Source organism: Pteronotus mesoamericanus, unplaced genomic scaffold (assembly GCF_021234165.1).
Source record: "Pteronotus mesoamericanus isolate MK-2021 breed Mesoamerican mustached bat unplaced genomic scaffold, CSHL_Meso_final contig_50, whole genome shotgun sequence".
Taxonomy (NCBI): domain Eukaryota; kingdom Metazoa; phylum Chordata; class Mammalia; order Chiroptera; family Mormoopidae; genus Pteronotus; species Pteronotus mesoamericanus.
Window position 1 is genome coordinate 39,498,022 of NW_026555186.1, and position 20,810 is coordinate 39,518,831.

A 20,810-nucleotide genomic window follows, 5' to 3' on the forward strand; every position below is an offset into this window, starting at 1 on the left:
CTTCCCTTTCAAAGGTGATTTTAGTTTTGGGAAAAGCCAGAAGTCACAGGGTACCAAATCTGGGCTGTAGAGGGGCTGAGTTACCTGGCTGATTTGATGTTTCTCAAAAATACTCTTCAAGAGACATGATGTATGAGTGGGCGTGTTGTCATGATGAAGCTGACAGTCACCAGTTGCCTATACCTGTGGCCTTCTGAATTATCTGAATAGTTTTCATGGGGGAATATTCAAGCTTTGTGCAAAATTTGATGTAGATTTATTGCTCTACTAATTTTGAATGTGATGGCCACATAGTGCACACGCTCACTCAATGACATCCACCACCCCCACCAACTAGTACAGTGAAGTCATCGTTGTTCACATATGCATGTTCCAGTCCACTCCCCTTGAGTGCCAGGTTACATTGATGTTGCACAAACCGTTTTCATTATATTAACAGTGGTTGAATGTTTTCCAGATAGGCCTTTGTATTGCATTGAAAAATTCAGTAATTAAAGCTACAAATGTGCTCTATTGTATGTTCCCTCCAGGATAAGCTCCTCACACCCTTCCTCATACTCTGGTAGAGGTTCAGTTGCATTAGAATCAACTAGGCTGCCTGTCAAATGCAATTCCTGGGCCCTACCCTAACCTTAACTCACTGGATCTGAATTTCTGTGTGTGAGAATAAGAATTTTAAGAAAGGTCTGAGTTGATTCTTATGCAGGACAAATATTGAGAACTTATGTTCCTAGCCATTCATGATTCATTTATTCATTAATGAAAGTAACTCACTTTCATTCTTTCTTGCTTAGAACTTTTTCAGTGTTTTATTATTTCTAAGCTTAAGGGTGTGTCACATCTCATGTTCAAGGAATTGAGATTTTTCTTTCAAAATCACAATAGACCAAAGTTGATCCTTTTCTTATCTGTTCAAGGCTTGGGTTACTTACTACTTCCTCAGTCCTCCATTCTGTATTCTTTTTCATCCCAGCTTCATTTCTTTCCTGCTATTTGTTATAAGTGAGGTGTGAAATCATTCTGGCACTAGAATTCCACAAAGGATCTTCTTCACTTGTCTCTGGTTCAGTCCAGACCTGCTCCCAGTTTCCTGCCTCACCATATTTTGCCTTTTTTCTTCTCTCTCTCATATTTTTCATTTCCATTTTTTCCATAAACATGCCTGGCTTAAAAGTCAAGGCAGAGTTTGCAGTTAGGGAGGTAGAACTACTTTATTTCTTCCAAGTCCCTCAGCCCCACGGCAGGCATTCTTAGAGAGAAGGCACAGGTGTAAAGGTACCCTGGTCCTCCAGCATCTCTGTCCCTGTTGGCCTGTGTCTCTTCCCTGGACTTCATCTGAACTCTGCATCCCTGTCTGTGGAATTTGCTACCATAGCATATGAGACATTAAGCAATCTCAGACTGCATTGTTTGAATATAAGTGGCTGAGAAAATTACATTTGAATTCTAAAATAAATCAAGAACTTACGTATTTCATGGCTCCTAAATATAAAGCAATGTATAGCCATGTGGCAATATCACATACATGAAAATTTTATTACTTCTTGACCAAGGTAAAGATTAATGGGGAGCATTTTTGGCTCATAGAGTTTGTAATGCAACTCTTCTTTAAAACGCATGAACTTGTTATGTTCGTGTGACTGATCACATAATCCATTGGAATCTTAATGACCCGTGAGATAAATGGTTCACATTTTTAGAGGTACATCTACATTACAAAACAGCAATGCTTGCAAGAGGCCACTGCACTGTTGTGCCTTTGAAAGCTCGGGAGTCACACAGTGCTGAAAGTAGGAGTGATATTGATGACTCACAAGCATGCACATTGTAGTAAGAAGAAAACAATAGTAGTTGTGGAGATAAACACTTGCCAAATTTGCTAGCTTTTAAAACAACATGGACATTTTCTAAGAAGTGGCATTAGTATTTTAGCTAGTAAAATGGGGGAAATTTAGGCCCTAGAAATTTTTATTCTTTGAAAGGATTAGAATTTCCTTGTAATGACTAGAAAAAATTTTAAAAATAGTTTTCAAATAAGACAATTTTAAGGAAAAAGTAGACACAACAAATAAATCAGTTTATTTATAGAGTTTCAGTTTCAACTGTTTTATGTACCAGTTTCAAGAGTTCTCTCATATGTGCATGATCAAATAAATAAGTTTCATTAAGATTACTGATCCATTTGATAATTTTTTAAGTTTTTGCTTGTATCTTAGTTTCATATGAGGGGAAGATGAGATTTAATTGTTTCCATGTTGCTACTTGGGTATTTTTTTAGAATAAATTGGACGCTCAAATTTTTTAATAAAATAAATTTAATAAGTTTAAGTCTAGTTATAACTATTATCTTGATATATAAGCTAAAGAAACAAAATGTAGTTATAAATAGTAAAAGAGAACCATAAATGAGTTTGTGATTTCTAGTTATCTGTGATCACATGAATTGAATGACTTAATATTTGCTTTATTTATATCTAAGTCTTCACTCTGTTTATATCTGTAGACAACACAGCCTAATGAAAATATATTAGATATGTTTTGTGAACAAAATCTTTTCTTTTCTCCTATAGGGATGCCCTCTGCACCTTTACTAGTAAATCTTCTTTCAGCTTTATTCATCCCTTTTGTGTTTGGAGAAACAGAAATAAGGTTTGCCGGGCAAACAGAATTTGTAGTCAATGAAACAAGTACAACAGTTATTCGTCTTGTTATCGAAAGGATAGGAGAACCAGCAAATGTCACAGCAATTGTGTCGGTAAGAAATGATTGTAGTTTTATTTTTACTGAAATGGATATTAAATTTCTTAGTTTTAGTGACAAGAATTTTTTTAAGTGAGATTATGAGTAGTTTGATAATGATAAATGATTTGCATGTACACTATTCTATATATGTGTGTGTGTATATATATATATATATATATACACACACACACACATATATATGTATATGTATGTTTGTAGAGTGCTCCTGGATGGCATGTGTGTTTGGCTGTAATAGTATTTTAAAGATATAGACTGACTATTTTAAAATGTTCATATGTGTTTTTTAAAACAAAACAAAAATATCAATAGTTATTTCTAAGAAAAAAAAATTTTAATTTGGGTTATTTGGATTCTAGTTATATTGTCAATTGTCAACTGTCAGGTGACTTTAAGAAAATAGCTGAAATATTTAAAAGTAGAAAAATGACAATTAAAAAATCCTTAGTTTTATTGAAGAGCTCTTTTTTTTTTGTTGTTGAGAAATTAAGTACGTTAACTTACATAGAAATTAGGTAGAATTTGTTAAACTCTTAATCTGTCTTACACACAGTTTAATTATTGGTTGGATTGAGTGTGCACGTTTTTGTGTTATATTTAACCAGGAAGTGCTGTCATAAGACCTCTAAAGATATTACTGTATTTGAGGCCCAAAATACTTGAAGTTTTTATTTACAAAAATAAGTTCTTAAGCAATAGGTTAAATGATCACTTGGTGAAGAATTGTGAAAAGAGACAAAGAAGAACAAACTACATATTAAACCCAATATTGTACTTTTGTGAGTTGTTTTTATTTTTAATTTATTACATATATGTATGTATATATTTATTGAGTTCATTTTTAGTTCGATTATATGTTATACTTGATATTCTTGGACATATAGTTTTTCTTGTTATCTTAATTATTTTTTCAGGTTGGTCTGTAATTTTTTCAGCTTTTCTTGGTGGTGGTGTCATCATTTTCCAGTCATTCCTTAACTTTTTTTCAATGAGGTTTCAATCTGAGCTGTTAATAAATGTTGCTCTAGTGAAACTGTTTACATACACATTGAGTTTTGCATATTTTGGATAATTAAATGATTTTTTGGGTTGGATTACTATGTTTTTTCCCTTTTTAGTGGTTCTTGATATTTAATACTTTGTACCACATTGTGCTTTTTATAATAAGGTATGCATACAAGTTTTCCAACACCCTTGAAAACTTTTGGATCATGTATTTAAAACTACTTATTATAAACAAAACTAGAAATTGACTAAAATTCTCTGTACATGTTCTTCATTTTTATTTGTACTAGATCATAGTTTTTTTCCTGGTAGCTAAATTATTCATTTTGAGTTCTTCAACAGAGGAAATCCCATTTAGATTTGCACAAGAAGTTGCTCCTTTATAATTTTATAATTATTGTTCCCTTGAGAATCTTAGCAGCAATGCTGATATTACATAATGATGTCTTAAAAAGTTAAGGAAAATTTATAATGACTAATAAATTTGGAATGCTAAAAGAATTTGGGTATTAACTGGAGTTGTGGGAGAATATAAATTTCATGGTGAAAGTTTTGCAAAGTGTAATTTCTTTGAAACTGATAGGGAAAAATTAATTTTCTTGATACATTCTGGCAGGCTACTTTCAATTCTGCTTTTGGAGAGTTTTATCTGTAGTTTTTCTTGTTACGTTTTCTGTAATCCTCTTTAGATCATTCAAGAGGCAGAGAAAAGATACCCACAGCATACTTTCCGTTATAATTATTACTTTTCTATGCAGTGATTTATTTACCTTCCAGAGCATAAGCAAATGTTTTTGTAGTGTTTTTTGAAGGTGATTTTTATTAGTTGTTAAATATTTGCCTTTGTACACCTTATCTGTAAACATTAATGTCACTTGATGATTCATGTTTTTTCTTGTTGATTGCTCCCATTGACATCAAGTTTGCTTGTCCTAACACTGTGTTATGTAAGAACTATCTATTATTTTGTATTTCATAGCTGTATGGAGATGACACTGGTGACTTTTTTGACACATATGCTGCAGCTTTTATACCTGCTGGAGAAACAAATAGGACAGTGTACATAGCAGTATGTGACGATGACTTACCAGAGCCCGATGAAACTTTTATTTTTCACTTAACATTACAGGTAAATCGTTTTTCCCTTCTTAACCTTAAACTCTTAAAACTCTTGCATTGCTTAAAAACCTGTTTCTCTAGAGATAAGCCAGTTTAGGTGACCAGTTGTAGTTTTCATAGAAGCTAGAACTGAAAACCTCTTTGAAAGTTCCATGATCTGGTTTAGACAATCCTCAGACAATCTTGTTTAGAGAATCCTACAGCTAGTTTTTGGATCTGTTCAGCCTATTTAGGAATTGCCATGACAGACCCTCAAGGAAACCTTGTCTTTCCTTTGGCCCTTTTCTCTTTTATCCTTCCCCTGCTACCAGATGCACAAAGAATGACCATGACTTCTAAGTTCAAAGTAGAAGGATAAAAAAAGCAGACATGGAAGTGGGAGGTCCCTAGGCCTTAGCATAAATTCAGAGTGTCCCTGGGAAAAGGGCTTGAATAGCCTAAGGTTTAATTGTTCTTTATAGATTGATCAATTAGGTCGAGGCAAAGACTGCTAACAATGCTCTAGTTAATTTTTCTGAAGTCCATTGTGAATTCTTTTTGAATGGTTACGTTGGTATCATTTAATTTCATTAAATCTTCATGAAAATGACACTTGAAACAGTCATTTTGCTTTTGCACACTTTTTTATATTCCTGTATGCAGCTGTTGAATGCGACAATGTTGTAGACAGCTCTTCTCACATATCTTAGAAAAACTGTTTTAGTATTTTATCTTTAATTTAGCTCTATGATTTATGGAATAACTAATTCTTAACTTTCAGCATTTTCTAAAATATAAGAAAAACAATTACATTTTTTTTATTGAATTTATTGGGATGACACGTGTAAACAAAATTACACAGATTTCAAGTGCACAATTCTGTAACACGTCATCTATACACTGCGTGTGTTAACCACCCCAAGTTGAGTCTTCATCCATCACCATTTATCCCCCCTCTATCCTGTCCATCTCCTGACATCCCCCCTAGAAATCACCGCACTGTTGTCTGTGTCCATGAGTTTTCTCTCTGTCTCCTTTTTTCCCCTAATCCTTCCACCTCCAACCAAGACCCTCACCCCACAGCTATTGGCCTGCTCTCTATCTGTGAGTCTGTCTCTGTTTTGCTTGTTAGTTCATTGTGTTCATTAGATTCCACATGTGAATGAAATCATATGGTAGCTTTTTTCTTTTGACTGGCTTATTTCACTTAGCATAATGCTCTCCAGGTCCATCCATGCTGTTGCAAAGGTTAAGATTCCCTTCTTTTTTTTATGGCTGAGGAGTATTCTGTTGTATAAATGTACCACAGTTGTTTTATTAACTCATTTACTGGTAGACACTTGGGTTGCTTCCAAATCTTGGCTATTGTAGATAATGCTACGATAAACATAGGGGTGCTTATATACTTTTATATACTTTCGAATTAGTGTTTCGGGTTTCTTCAGATAAATTCCAAGAAGTGGATTTAGAGGACATAGAGATAGCCAAAAGACATATGAAAAGGTGCTCAATGTCACAATCCTCAGAGAAATGCAAATTAAAACCACAATGAGATACTACCTCACACCTGTCAGAATGGCTATCAGTAAATCAACAAACAAGTGTTGGTGAAGATGTGGAGAAAAGGGAACCCTTGTGCACTGTTGGTGGGAATGCAGATTGTCATAGCTATTGTGGAAAACAGTGTGGAGTTACCTCAAAAAATTAAAAATGGAAGAATCATGTATGACTAGATTTTATACTGCTTACTTTATTCTCTGTTATATTAGTAATAACATTAGAATAATTATTAGCATAGTATTATTAGCCAGTGAGTAATTATAATAACTTATAATAACTTATATTTCAATAACCAGTGGTTAATGATTTCCCAAACTTCTTTGAAGAATTTTTGGGACTTTTTTTTTTTTTTTTTTTACCATGTTGACTTAGTTGAAATGTATTTTCTTCATCTGTGCATTAAAAGTATTCTTGTATTTTTATTCCTATTCTTAATTACTTAAACTGTTAAAATGATTATTCCCTTTAATTTTTAATTTATTAATTTATTTTTGGGTTTTTATTTTAGAAACCTTCAGCAAATGTAAAGCTTGGATGGCCAAGGACTGTTACTGTGACAATTTTATCAAATGACAATGCATTTGGAATTATTTCATTTAATATGGTATGGTACAATTTGATTACTCTTGTGGTTGTGAGATAATAGTTTAATTTTTTGATTATTTGTCACCATGTTAACTAGTATCATTGCCTATTTTAAAAAAATTAAAAAAATTGATTTTAGAGAGAGGAAATGAAAGAGAGGAACATTGATTTGTAATTCCATTTATTTGTGGATTCATTAGTTTGTCCTTGTATGTGCCCTGACCAGGGATCAAACCCACAACCTTGCTGTATTAGGATGATACTCTTAACCAACTGACCTACCTGGCCAGGGCAACTCTTTTAATACTTAAAATTTGCTCTAACTCCATCCATATACCACATTCTATAGACTGTCCTTTTGTTCTGAGATTTCTTGGAATTGATGAGGCCTATACGATCATGGTCATCTCTTACCCTAATCTCTTTCTGTTGATCATTCCATATGATTGATTTGTTACCTCCTTTGGTAGTCTCTAATTCATATGTTGTCTTAGTTGGTTCAATCTGTTATAACAGAATACCATAGCCTGGGTGGCTTTTAAACAAAGAGGTTTATTTTTCATGGTTCTGGAGGCCGAGAAGTCCAAGATCAAGGCACCAGCAGATTCAGGGCCTGGTGAAATCCCACTTCCTGGTTCGAAGACAGTTGTGTTTTTGCTGTGTTCTTACATGGCGAAAGGGCAGTGGAGGTTTCTGGAGTCTCTTTTATAAGGGCGCTAATCCCATTCATGATGGCTTTGCCCTGATGATGTAATAACCTCCCAAAGGCCCCACCTCCTAATACCATCATCATGTTACAGGTTAGGGTATCAGCATAGGAACTGTGGGGCGGGCGGTGGGGCGGGGCAGTGCAAACACATTCAGTCTGTAGCAGATGTGGCAACCCAGTTCCTTTTGCTAGATTTCTTCAGTTGCCACTTAAAAGAAGCATTGTCTGGAAGTTTGATGTGACTCCAAGAGGAGAAACATACACTGAAAGAAAACCTATAGTTAATTTAAAATTGAATAGCAGACACTACAGTGCTTAATATATCTGTGGTCAATCCCTACTGTGAGATTTTTCATTAATTAATATTTCCTGAAGGTTAAAACTCCTTGTCATCCCCCGCAGTTTTGCTCAGCAGTTAGTTTATTTTTTCTCCCTTTTCACCAAATTCCTGTGTCCCTGGCCAGTCCTGTGTTCTGGGGTTTTATCTTTAGATGCAAACACATAAGACAGGTCCCAGCTCTTAAAGTACAACAAAATTTATCTTGAATACAATTAGAGTGTGCCACTAAGTTTTAGACTACAGTAACCTTCCTGATATTGCTAAAAGATGACCTGATGCTCTCCAGCTTTTTATTTATTTTCCAATTAAGATTGCTGCTACAATTTTCTTAAATTATCTCTGAAACAAGGTGAGCTCTAAATAAGTATGATCTTCATAAATGCAGTATCTTTATTAAAAGGCCATATGGATAATGCCAATATAGTAGACATTTTGTAATGTCCATTATATTGTCATTTACTGAAATTAAATGAATTAATTATTTTTATTTGAATGCTGGGGAATTTTTAGTTAATTATGAAGCAGGCTCCCTTAGTTGCTTAATTTCCCTCTCTACTGTCTTTCCTCTGCACTCCCAATTTATTGTCTCTAAACTCAATCCTGACTTGTTTAAAGGAATCTTTCGTTTTTAGTTTTGACATTATACATCAGAGCCTCTGGGAAACTCTTTGTTTCTAGCTTTGGTTCCAGGTCCATGACTGTTGTGGCCTCTGACTGAGCAGCTGCCCTGCATAATTAAAATTGAACTAAGTAGCTATTGAGCTCACAGTAGTTGCTAAACAGGCTGGTTTTGGTTCTCAGCCTGGATCATGATCATATTGATGAGGAAGATAACACTGATGATGATGATGATGATGATAGTAACTACCAACATTTACTGAACCTTCATTATGTGTCAGGTACTAGGATAAGCACTTGATGTGAATTATGCATTGAAGCCTCATCATAACCCTTTGAGACAGGCATTTCTGTCCCCATCTGTAAACACTAAGTCTCAGTGTCCCCTGGAGAGATGGGCCCCACTGCCCTAGTTAGTGTGCACCTGGCTGCTTCCTCTTCCTCCTCTTCTGTGCTGAGCGTCAGCCAGCCATGCCAGCACATTTTAACATTTGAAGTCCTGGCTCGCTCTTTTGGGCCTTGTGATCAGTCCTGAGAAAGCCATTAGCAATTGCCTTGCTTTTCAGTGGCGAGCTGACCAATGAGGAGGAAACAGTGGTGGAGGGCAAGGCCGAGTGGCTGTTCCAATGAGCTGCCCTGGTCTGGAGGCGCAGCTCATTTCTGTGAGCGTTTGAGTTATCTTTGGTCAAGATAACCTTTAAGATTCCTTAGCAGAACAGCTCATCAATGGTAGAACCAGGCTAAGAACCTACATCTTTTGCTTGACTAGTTCTGCCTGTGTTTCTTAAAAAAAAAATTGATGTTATTTTTAAAAAAAACAAAAACCTTTTAAGTGCTTTTATTAGCTGCAGTTAATTAATTCTGGGAAATACCACATTCTTCAGAGTTAAATGTGGATTTGTCTGTCTGTGGAAATGTAGTAGTTCTAAGGTAACAGTTTGCACCACCTCCTACCTCTGATTGATTGTCTTTGTTCTTCCCCATAGCCTTTCTCGATCACAGTGAGTGAGCCTAGGGGCAGAAATGAATCTGTGCCCCTTACTCTCATCAGAGAAAAAGGTACCTATGGAATGGTCACTGTGACTTTTGAGGTACGTTTACTCTGAAGTTATTTTAAATGGTAACACTTTAGAATCATGCCAGATAGCTACAATTTTAAAAATCAAGGTTAAGAAATATGGCCCTTAGTAAATATGAAATAAAAGTAAATACTTTTATTATCTGATAAACTTCATGGTTAACATAAAAATGTTTTCCTTGTTACTTGAATATACTATGCTTACAGGGAACACAACATATCATTTTAGATACAGAATAATAGACTACAAAATAGAATAATAATGATGTTAGTCCTAAAAACTTCATAGAACCCTAATGATAAACTTTTTAAGGATATAAATTCTTAGAATGCCCATGGGTTACTTAGGCTTATACAGACTTATTTAGTATGTAGTCTTCCCCCATTTTCATTTCCCATTTAAAAAATTTTTTTGTTTTTATTTTTTTATTGTTGTTCAAATACAATTGTCTCCATTTTCCTGCCACCACTTTCCCCTGCCCTTTCCCATTTTTAAAAATACTCTTAATGGATGGTGTTAAAGGCAGCTGCACTCCATCGTGGAGGTCCACAGATATTATAGCATTTGATGTGAGTAAGATAGGCTGTGGGTGAGGGTGCTAGCTGTAACCATTCCATTTTATTGCTTAGTGACTACATGATATTGCTGTTCTATGAGATACATATTTAAATCATCAACTAACTGTTGTGTTTTAAAAGATCAAAAATAGGATTATATGCTATTTTCAAACATTAAAACATTAGAAAGTCTTGGTACCAGTTTATATCTTAATTATTCATTATAATATGACTAAAATGGATAATTGGATTTACATAACATAGTTCTACTGAAGCATAAAAGAGCTTACTTGTGCTCGTGGGGTCCTATATCACATGGTGGTTATGTTAAGTACATAAGAAAATAAAGTGCCATAAGGCAATAATGCATGAAAGATACAGTAAACACTAATTAAATAGTTGGTAGTCTTTCAAGTTCAACACAGGAAGCCTTAAGCAATATTTTATGTGTTTAGGAATATGCATTTAGGTAATAAATACACTTTTGAACATGTTTCCAATGACAAATATGGGAAAATTGTAAAAACTTGAATGCAGAAAGGATAAGGCATCATCATTATAGTGTTTTCAATTTTGCTGTGGATGTCTGAAGTTATTTTATTGGATTGTAAGTCTCTTGTTTTGCTGAGATACTTACAGAATTTAGTATTTTCTTATACTCTTCTAGTACTTTACTCTGATGCTGTTTTACTGCATATAAATAGAAACTCTTCCAGCACTGTGTTCCCTCATCTTTTTAAAATTTTTATTCCATAATACTTATCTTCACCTGACACATTGATTTATTTATTATTTGTTCATTTTCATTAAATGTAAGGTCCTGGTGGGCAGAGAGTTTGCCTTGTTCACTGCTGTGTTCTTAGTACCCAAAAGAGGTCAGGTACAGAGTACTTAATAGTTTTCAAAAACTGGGTTTTTTAAGTCCTCACATGTAGCCTGTTATTTCAGTCTATTCTTTAAAGATAGGACAATGCTGCATAAAGTGGTTATATACCTTGCACAGTCTGTGGTGGGGCTGCTCTTTGATCCTATTACTTAAGAAAATTTACTAATTTTGAATACTTTCTTCTCAAGAAAAATATATAGGTTTTTTCCCTCAGGTTTAATACAATGGTTTAGATAAAAGGGAAAAGCTTATAGAAACCATGTAGTTTAATGTGACTATAGTCAAGATCTGTAATTACAGGCCTTGACTGTTAGTTGGAAGGGCAGACTTGCATATAGGTTAGTATCTTGCAAAACATTTTTTTTAATCGTCACCTAAGGATATGTTAACTGGTTTTTAGAGAGGAAGTGGGGTAGAAAGAGAGAGAGAGAGAGACAGAAACAGAGAGACACAGACATTGATGTGAGAGAGAAGCATCTGTTGCTTCATCTGTGAGAGAGAAGCATACGCCCCAGCTGGGGGTCAAACCCACAATCTAGGATGTGCCCTGACCGGGAAGTTGGTGCATGGGATGATGCTCCCACCAAATGAACAGTCTGGCGAGTGCTCTTGCAAAACATTTTTAAGTACACTCTAGATTTTTGTCAGCTGACATCACATTAATGCTTTTTTATGCTTGTGAAATGTTTTATGTGTATTTCTTTGCAGGTAGAGGGTGGCCCAAATCCACCTGAAGAAGATTTGAGCCCAGTTAAAGGAAATATCACCTTTCCCCCTGGCAGAGCATCAATAGTTTATAACTTGACAGTACTTGATGATGAGGTGGGATAATGTGAAATCTTAAATGGGTCAAGGACTGTCTGTATTATAGACATGTTAGAGAACATTATGTTAAGGATTAGGTTGTATTCAGTATTGACATTATTCAAGAACACAGTCCTATGTAGTAAATATAGTAAAGTTAGTATATTTGGCCAGTCATACTTTAGCTATAAATAGCTATTTTATAATATATAGTTAATATTTGCCTTATTAATTCACATATTCATATTAAGTTGTAGATCTAAAAGCTGATGCACCTGAACCTAATTGTCAACCACATGTAGTACAAAAATCTAAGTGATTTGTAAAAGCCAATGATTGATTTTTGTTAGTGATTTCAGTTTTCAGCAGGTTATAGTACTATTTACCCAGCATAAATATTTTGCTAGAAAAGCAAAGAAATTTTTACTATGATTGATATTCTTTTGTTTGAGTATTTTAAATGTTCACATGCATAGAAAGGCTTCAGTTATTTTTACATTTCACATTGAGGCTACCAAAGATTGAGATATATAACTGCTAAGGAAAGAATAAATTTGAGCAATAATGTTCAAGTGTATTCCTCATGAGGTAAAGAAGAGAAAACATGACTTTTAGTAATTAGAATCTTAGTGTTGCCAGAGGTAAGAGGAATAGCTGGAAATTTATAATCATTTCTCTACTTTTCTACCAAAAAAAATTAAATCCAATCACAACAAATTCCAAGAGAATGAAAAAAAAGTTAGACGACTTTATTAGAAAAGAGTGTTTCTCCTGAAACAAATGAAATGCGAGGAAGCAGTGGTAACTAGTTTGTCTGGTTCTGGAAGCTAGCGAAAACGTTTTGTTTTTAGGTCCTGGAACAGTGAACAGGTTATAATTTGGGGCAATGATTAATTATACATTTTAATTATAAACTTAAAAGATCTGTTAAGGATCTAATGTACAACATGGTGATGACAGTCAATAATTATGGTAGTGTGTAGTGGAAAGTTGCTCAGAGTAGATCCTAAATATTCTAAACACACACACACACACACACACACACACACACACACACAAGTGTCAGTTATCTTGATCTTGGTAATCATTTGACAGTATGTATGTATATCAAATCATCACATTTTGTATACTTTAATAATTATCTGTCAATTATCCCTCAATAAAGTTGGGGGGAAAAAGATCATTAATCAAATAATATTTTATTTTTTGAGATAAATAACTTTACTTCTTACATTGACTGCTGTTGATTGAAGTTAAAAAGATGTATTTTTTTCACTTATTTATAAAATAGAATTTATAGTGAAGGAAAGCTCAAATAGCACAGTGGAAGATTTATTTCTAGGATTTCAGTGCAGTTTCTCGTGTGTGTGTGTGTGTGTGTGTGTGTATGTTTTTTTTTTTAAATAATGTCAACATTCCCCCTAATAGTGACTCTTATAGCTTGTTCTCCAGAGACACATGATGTGTATTTTGGAAAGCATATGCTTGATATCATATGTTTAACTCCTAAATTAGACATGGTTTAGAAAAAAACAATAAATCACATGGTTGAAAGCTAATAATTTGTATATGATGTTTAATGTAGTTTTCCAGATTTTTTGACCTTGAATGATACTTCTGACCTTACCAAGCTGATAAAACTAGTAAGAATATATGTTCATTTTATTGTCAAATTTTTAGAGTTATCTAAAGAGTGATTGACGTTGAAAGACATTATACCTATACTTGATTATCTGTTCATCCCATTGCCTTATGAACTTTTCCTTCCCTATCTAAAATATATTATTTACATTTAGAAAATATTCCAGTAAATGGACACTAAACAAGCCTCTCTCTAGGTAAAGATTTTTATTTTAATGTAATTGTATTGAAACATATAACAGTGGCTTTTTGCACTTTGATTTCTTTGCAGGTATGTTAGCTGTTGATGTTTTACGACTGCTTATATTTCTTTGACAGATACCAGAAAATGATGAGATATTTTTAATTCAACTGAAAAGTGTAGAAGGAGGAGCTGAGATTAACACTTCTAGGAGCTCAGTTGAGATCATCATTAAGAAAAATGATAGCCCTGTGAGGTTCCTACAGAGTCTTTATTTGGTGCCTGAGGAAGACCACATACTCATAATTCCAGTGGTTCGTGGAAAAGATGACAGTGGAAATCTGATTGGATCTGATGAATATGAAGTTTCAATCAGTTACGTTGTTGTAACTGGGAATTCAACAGCACATGCCCAGCAAAATTTAGACTTCATTGATCTTCAGTCAAACACAACTATTATTTTTCCACCTTTTATTTATGAATCACATCTGAAATTTCAAATAGTTGATGATGCCATACCAGAGATTGCTGAATCATTTCATGTTGTCTTACTAAAAGATACCTTAAAGGGAGATGCTGTGCTATTAAGCCCTTCTGTTGTACAAGTCACCATTAAGCCAAATGACAAACCTTATGGAGTCCTGTCATTCAACAGTGCCTTGTTTGAAAGGACAGTTATAATTGATGAAGATACAACATCAAGGTATGATTTATTTTAAACCTGTTTCTATGAGTATTTTATTGTATTTTTCCAAGATTTAATGTTTGTGGTATTGGGCACAATGCTGAACTCTTGAGAGTATGTGTCATTTCCTGTACCACGGTTTCCCTGTTTTCTTTCCTACTTTGGAAGTAATATAAATATACAAGTGAGTTCCTATTATGGTAGTTTCTTAGGACATATCAACATATCATATCCTTCATATTAAAAACAATCATTCTTCATGACATGGTTTCTGTTTTTACCAATGTCTGATGGCCAACTTGATAGTAGAAAAGGTCTTCTAAGGGAATTAGAATGTATTATGTGACTATATATTTCTTTTGAAAAACTCTAGATTTGAAAATATTACGGTGGTTAGAAATGGCGGCACCCATGGGAATATTTCAGTGAACTGGGTATTGACACGGAATAGCAGTGATCCCTCACCGGTAACAGCAGATATCAGCCCAAGTTCTGGAGTACTGCATTTTGCACAAGGGCAGATGTCAGCCTCCATTCCCCTTACTGTCGTTAATGATGATCTTCCAGAAGAGGCCGAAGCTTACTTACTTCAGATTCTACCCCATACGATAAAAGGAGGTGCAGAAGTGAGCGAACCAGCAGAGGTAGGTCTCTTGTTGTGCTTTACTTGAGTGACTATTTCTGCATGGTAGAAGAGCCAAAGAATCTGATCACACAAGTCACACTTATGTGGCTTCGATGTGATGGGAAGAACACTGTTTCGGAAAATGATGATTGCTTTCCTTGCTCAAGGTTGTCCTTTTGTTAATAAAAAGTTCGCTCTTTAAAAATGCTACAAACTATAAATTACAAAGATTTTCAGATCTGTTTTTGACTCATTTTTTTATGGTAGGACATACAAGAAGTGGTAAGTTTTAGTTAATAATATATAATATTAAAAAGACTAGAAAATAAACAGTTTGGTAATCTCAGATGTGAGAATTCTGCATTTTAATATTTTATTTCTTTATCTGCAGCTTTTGTTCTACATTCAAGATAGTGATGATGTTTATGGCCTAATAACATTTTTTCCTATGGAAAACCAGAAGATTGAAAGCAGCCCAGGAGAACGATATTTATCCTTGAGTTTTACAAGACTAGGAGGAACTAAAGGAGATGTGAGGATGTTTTATTCTGTGTTTTATATTCCTGCTGGAGATGTGGACCCTTTGAGAGCGAAAGATGGCATCTTAAATATATCCAGGAGAAATAGCCTCATTTTTCCAGAACAAAAGACCCAAGTCACTTCAAAATTACCAATAAGAAATGATGCATTCCTTCAAAATGGGGCCCACTTCCTAGTACAGGTATTTTAATGGTTAAAATAATTTCAACTTTGGTTAAATTGTAGGTATACTTAACTATGTGAGAGAGTTAACCATTATTTTGCTCATTTATAGCTTGGATTCTATCATTGGTTATGGTAAGTTGCTTAGGGAGTCCAAAGAAAGACTGTGTCTGCTCCTAAGGCATATAAGGAAATACAACGAGGGTTCTATAAAGTTAAAATTTTAATCAGGTGATTAAAAAAAACACATCAGACATGAAATGTAGGTCCGAATATTATGGATAACATAATGAAGTCACAAACTGTTTATGGGGGAGGACAGAGAGAGAGAGAGGGGGGGGGGGGGAGAGATCCATTGTTCTTTTGAGTGATTTGAGAAAATATGACATAGGAATGGGGTTTGTAGGATAAATGTTTTTCATGATGGATACTTGCAGGGAAGGCATTCCAGAAATAAAAAAGCAATATGAGAAAAATGGTATACTATAGATACTTTTAAATGATATACTAAAAAATCTGTTTCTTTTACCTATTAACTATAGATAGTGTCTCTGGATTTTCATCTACTTAAAAGAAATAAGGATCTCAGAACATAATTCTTCCATCTTATCTCTTTTATTTAACTTTTATTAATGTTTTTATTGTCAAAGTTTAAAACATTTGTACTCTTATGATAGGATGGTTTTATTTTTGACGCGTTTGGTTTTGGTTGATTCTGAAAATTAGGAAACAATAAAAGGGTGCTATCAAATTTTGGTAATGTAAATAAATGTAATACAGATTCAGATAGTATGAATGATTCATAAAGAGCGTCATCTCCTGTCACTGTGCTTTTTTGCCAACTGATATCTATGAAATAAAATCTCATTTTATCATTTTTTTTTGAATCATGTCACATTTAAATTTGTTTCATAATTTTGCCTAGACTTTTTTTAATGGTTTATTGCTTTCTCTGGGATTTTGAATGGTCCCTTTTTTATACGTCATCATCCTCACATCAGGTCTCTCAGCTGTCTAACGTACTTTGAATATTGAGTTCATTATATTGCTTTCTATGTTCGCTTCACACCTGCTACCAGAGACTTTTTTGACTAACTTTTGAAATTTCTTAATCTCTTACCTTTTCCTTAAGTTGTGTTTTAGTTTTGTTGTAGTATATCTGTCCTCAAATGCATGTGCAAAGTAAACTTTTTGAATCTTTCAGCACCGAAAATGATTTTTTTTACAGATAGCTTGGCTTGATAGAAATTTCTAGGTTAAAATAATGTCTTATGATCCTGGAAAGTTTTGTCTTTTTTAGTTACTGATATGAAATTTAAGGGGAAAGAAATAATTTGCCTTCATAGGTAACTTGTTCTTTGTCTCTGAAAGCTTCTTTCTTTCTTTTTAAAAATCTTCTTGGTGTTCTAAATTTCACAGGGCTGTGTCCCACCTTGCTGAGCACTCCTTGGAGTGGTGGCCCCTTTTGTTCTGAGACTATTGTCTTTTTTTTTAAGCTGGGCCCCCAGCTCCATGTCGTACTGTTTGTGCACTTCTTGAGAATTCCTGGCAAAGGGATCTTAATGGGTGATGGGGTCTGGCACAAATAATGCCCCTTTTTATTATAAAATCATAACCATGTAATTCTGTAACATAACAATATCACACTCAAGGGCACCATATGACATTTTAGGTGAAATGTTCAGATTAAAACTATAAACTATTACACCCATATTGTTGTGCTGCCAACCACACTCAAGCAGGCGTTACTTTTGCTGGACCCTGTGTGTGTATATGTGTGTGTGCGTGCGCACATGTGTGTACACATATATAAATAATTGTGGGGGGTACCTTTTTGTAATCTGCCTACCTGGCGGGAGACCTTTTTCCAGTGTTCTGAAAGGCTTTTGTTACTGCAGGACATCCTCCTCTTCATCTTTATTACTGTTGTTATTGTTGTTTTATTGTCTCCTGAAAATGAGGAAATTGTGATATGATGTATATTTCTTTCTATGCGGATAACCCACTCTTTAGAGGACCCTTGGGTTTCTTGTTTTGGAGTGATGGGCAAACAGAACACGGTGTTATTCTCTTCGTGTTTGTTCCCCTGCGGCCTGTGGAACGTTCTCCTGAGATGGTGGCTGGATGGTAGGGGGGTCCGGAACTGAGCAAGTGGTCAAGCCCATGGCCCTGGCAAGAAGTTAAAGCAACTAGAATACTGCCACCAGAGCACATTTAAAGATATGTTTAGAAATTTTAATAAGAGCTTTAAGTTTGGCCCTATACAAAAACATGTCATTACTGACTTCTTAAAGTTGGTTTTGTTAATGTATGGAACTACATACTCATTTCACCAGTTTTTCCTTAGGCTGGCATTTCCAGACTTACGAGTTTTTGAGAACCTTTGGGAGATAACTTGTCAAGTGGAATTTAGGAATTTAATGGAGCTTTTTGTTTTTTGTTTTTATTTTTGGTGTCAGAGCTCCCTTTTGCCTTCTCTGCTGTGATCTCTGGATTCAGAGCATTCTCATTAACATACATTGTTTCGGTCCGTTGGGACTGCTGCAAAGAATACCATAGACTGGCAGGCTTAAACAACAGGCATTTATTTCTCACAGTCCTGGAGTCTGGGAAGGCTGAGGTCAGGGTGTCAGCATCGTGGGGTTCTGGTGAGCGCCCTCTTTCCGTGTGCAAGCTGATGTTTTCTCGCTCTGTCCTCGTATAGTGGAGAGAGAGGAAGCAAGCTCTTTGGTGTCTCTTCTTATAAGGGCACTAATTTCATCCTGAGGCCTCTACTTTCCAAGGTCCCTTCCGTGAGTAGCATCACTACTGGGGTTTCTGGTCTCAATATATGAATTCTGGGAGACATAAGCGTTCAATCCATAGCATGTGTTTAAGGTTTCTGTGTCTCTATTATTTCAGTATTCAATTCTCCTTTCTGTCTCTTTCCAGTTTTGCATGGATCACAGCTCATATGAGAACCAACTTATTAAAATAAGTGAAATGAAGCACAGGTTTTCCATGGTTGCTTTTGCTCTCATGGAAGCCAGGGTATCTTGGCATTCCTGCAGTAGCTTCAGTGGTGGGACACGTGCTTGAAAACTGATAATGCAGAAATGCTGATTTTGATTTTAGGAAACTTTTCCATTTTAGCTTTCTGATTTCTTATGCTGCCTCTACCACTTTTTACTGTGGGTGACAATATTGGTAACTTTTATATTAAAACTTTTAGTCTTTTAAAAATATTTAATATCTCTATCAAAGGAACTGCAGAGAATCCTTATGTAAACAAAACCTTATTAAGAACCTTCTATGGGTCAGGTATTATCCTAGCTATTTTGTTTCAATATTCTACATGAACATGGCAGAATTTAGTTTTGATGACACTTGAAAAGTAAGCTAACACTTGAAGAAGGATGTAACTTCTGAATTTATGGTGATCCCGGGTTAGAAATCTGTTTGCATCACTACTTCCAAATTGAATTCTTTATCTATGTGTATATTCAGTAAAAAAAATACAAAGGTCTTACTGTGCGGACAGTTAATTTAACGCTGTAGGGGAAAAAAGGCGTTATTAGTCACTGACACAATTTCTTGAGGTTCAACACAAGCTGTAGGCTCTGGAAGGCAGGTTGGAATTAGAAGGTTGTGGAGTTGATGTAGTACATAATGGATGAGCAATTCAAGAATAGGAGGCATTGGACTCTGCATGGAAAGTTGAATGAAACTGAAGAAAGGAGAATCCGAGACAGGAGCTCCTCATTCTTCAGTAACCCGCTCAGCTAAATACATCCGTCTGAGAGACAACTTTTGGCAAGCATGGGGTTACTAATGTGCTGTCCCAGTTGCAAACTGTCTGAAAGCAAAGAACGACTCTTTATGAATGGAGCTGTTTGATTTAGCAGATGCTTAAGGAACCCAGACAAAAAGGCTTAGAGACCAGGAAATAAGCTATGTAAAATTTGCATTTTCTTTTTGACCAGTTCACTTTGTATAGCCTTTTATACCTCCTTTCTTTATGCAGGGTGGGGGGGGGAAGTAGGTTTACAGTTGCTCATATAGAGAATAATACAATAATTAATAAATAATAGTAGAAGAATGAATACTGTGTTCACATACTCACAGCTGTCAACCTATTTTCTCCCACCCTATATTTTTCAAAACATGATATTTAGAATTAATTCTGTAGCTTTTGATAAATGTATGTAAGCTATGACTTATTTTCTTTTTTCAAAGAAAGTTTTGAAATAAAATTATATTGAGTTCTTTCCCCATGGTGTTTTAAACAGTGTTATCAGTTTAGTGCTTTGTGAATACATGGGAATGAGAATGTTTATTCACAACATGGGCTTACACATGACCAGTGTATTTTATAAAAAATTTTTTGCCTCCAAACAATTCCTACCTTATGTTTATATGCCAAATATACATATTTTATTTGTTTATTCTTTGTGCTATTTTAAAAGGTAAATATATATGTATATGGGTGTGTATATATATGTATTCCTTTTTTCTAGAAGAATGACATTTATACTTACATGTTTTTAATTATTGATCTTTACATTTTATCTATAAAGTAAACTCAAGATACTAAAGAATCACATTTCATTTTACTTGACTGTATACCAATATTTGACAAAATTTGTCAGTTTAATTTTTTTTTCCCCTTGGACTCAAATAAATGTTTACCAAATATGAAACTTTTAATATCTTTATTTAATTTATTTCTTAAAATTTTAATCTAATCTTTATTGTATTTTTTTCCTTTACTGTTTTCCCCTACCTCCAGCAATCACCACACTGTTGTCCATGTCCATGAGTCCTTATTCCTTTTTGCTCAATCCCTTTATAACTTCCTTTATATGATTTTTCAAAGCAAAGTATGTGACACTTCAGAAAAGCATGTATTTTTGCCCTTTTAAAATATATATTGTTCATCAAAAATTGTGAGAGTATGTGTGGGATCAGTACCAGTTTAGTCCAGTTTAAGTTGGAA

General features: G+C 34.6%; 1 protein-coding gene across 1 annotated transcript in view; it reads left to right on the top strand.

The window, feature by feature from the left end:
• The window catches only part of ADGRV1 (adhesion G protein-coupled receptor V1), a 507,230-nt gene that overhangs the window by 58,504 nt on the left and 427,916 nt on the right, over positions 1-20,810 (top strand). The window contains exons 2-9 of the mRNA XM_054578596.1: positions 2,571-2,755; positions 4,745-4,894; positions 6,932-7,027; positions 9,662-9,766; positions 11,906-12,019; positions 13,961-14,526; positions 14,882-15,152; positions 15,525-15,854. Coding sequence (XP_054434571.1) covers positions 2,573-2,755; positions 4,745-4,894; positions 6,932-7,027; positions 9,662-9,766; positions 11,906-12,019; positions 13,961-14,526; positions 14,882-15,152; positions 15,525-15,854 — 1,815 coding nt within the window. The 5' untranslated portion in view covers positions 2,571-2,572. The remainder of the gene's footprint in view (positions 1-2,570; positions 2,756-4,744; positions 4,895-6,931; positions 7,028-9,661; positions 9,767-11,905; positions 12,020-13,960; positions 14,527-14,881; positions 15,153-15,524; positions 15,855-20,810) is intronic.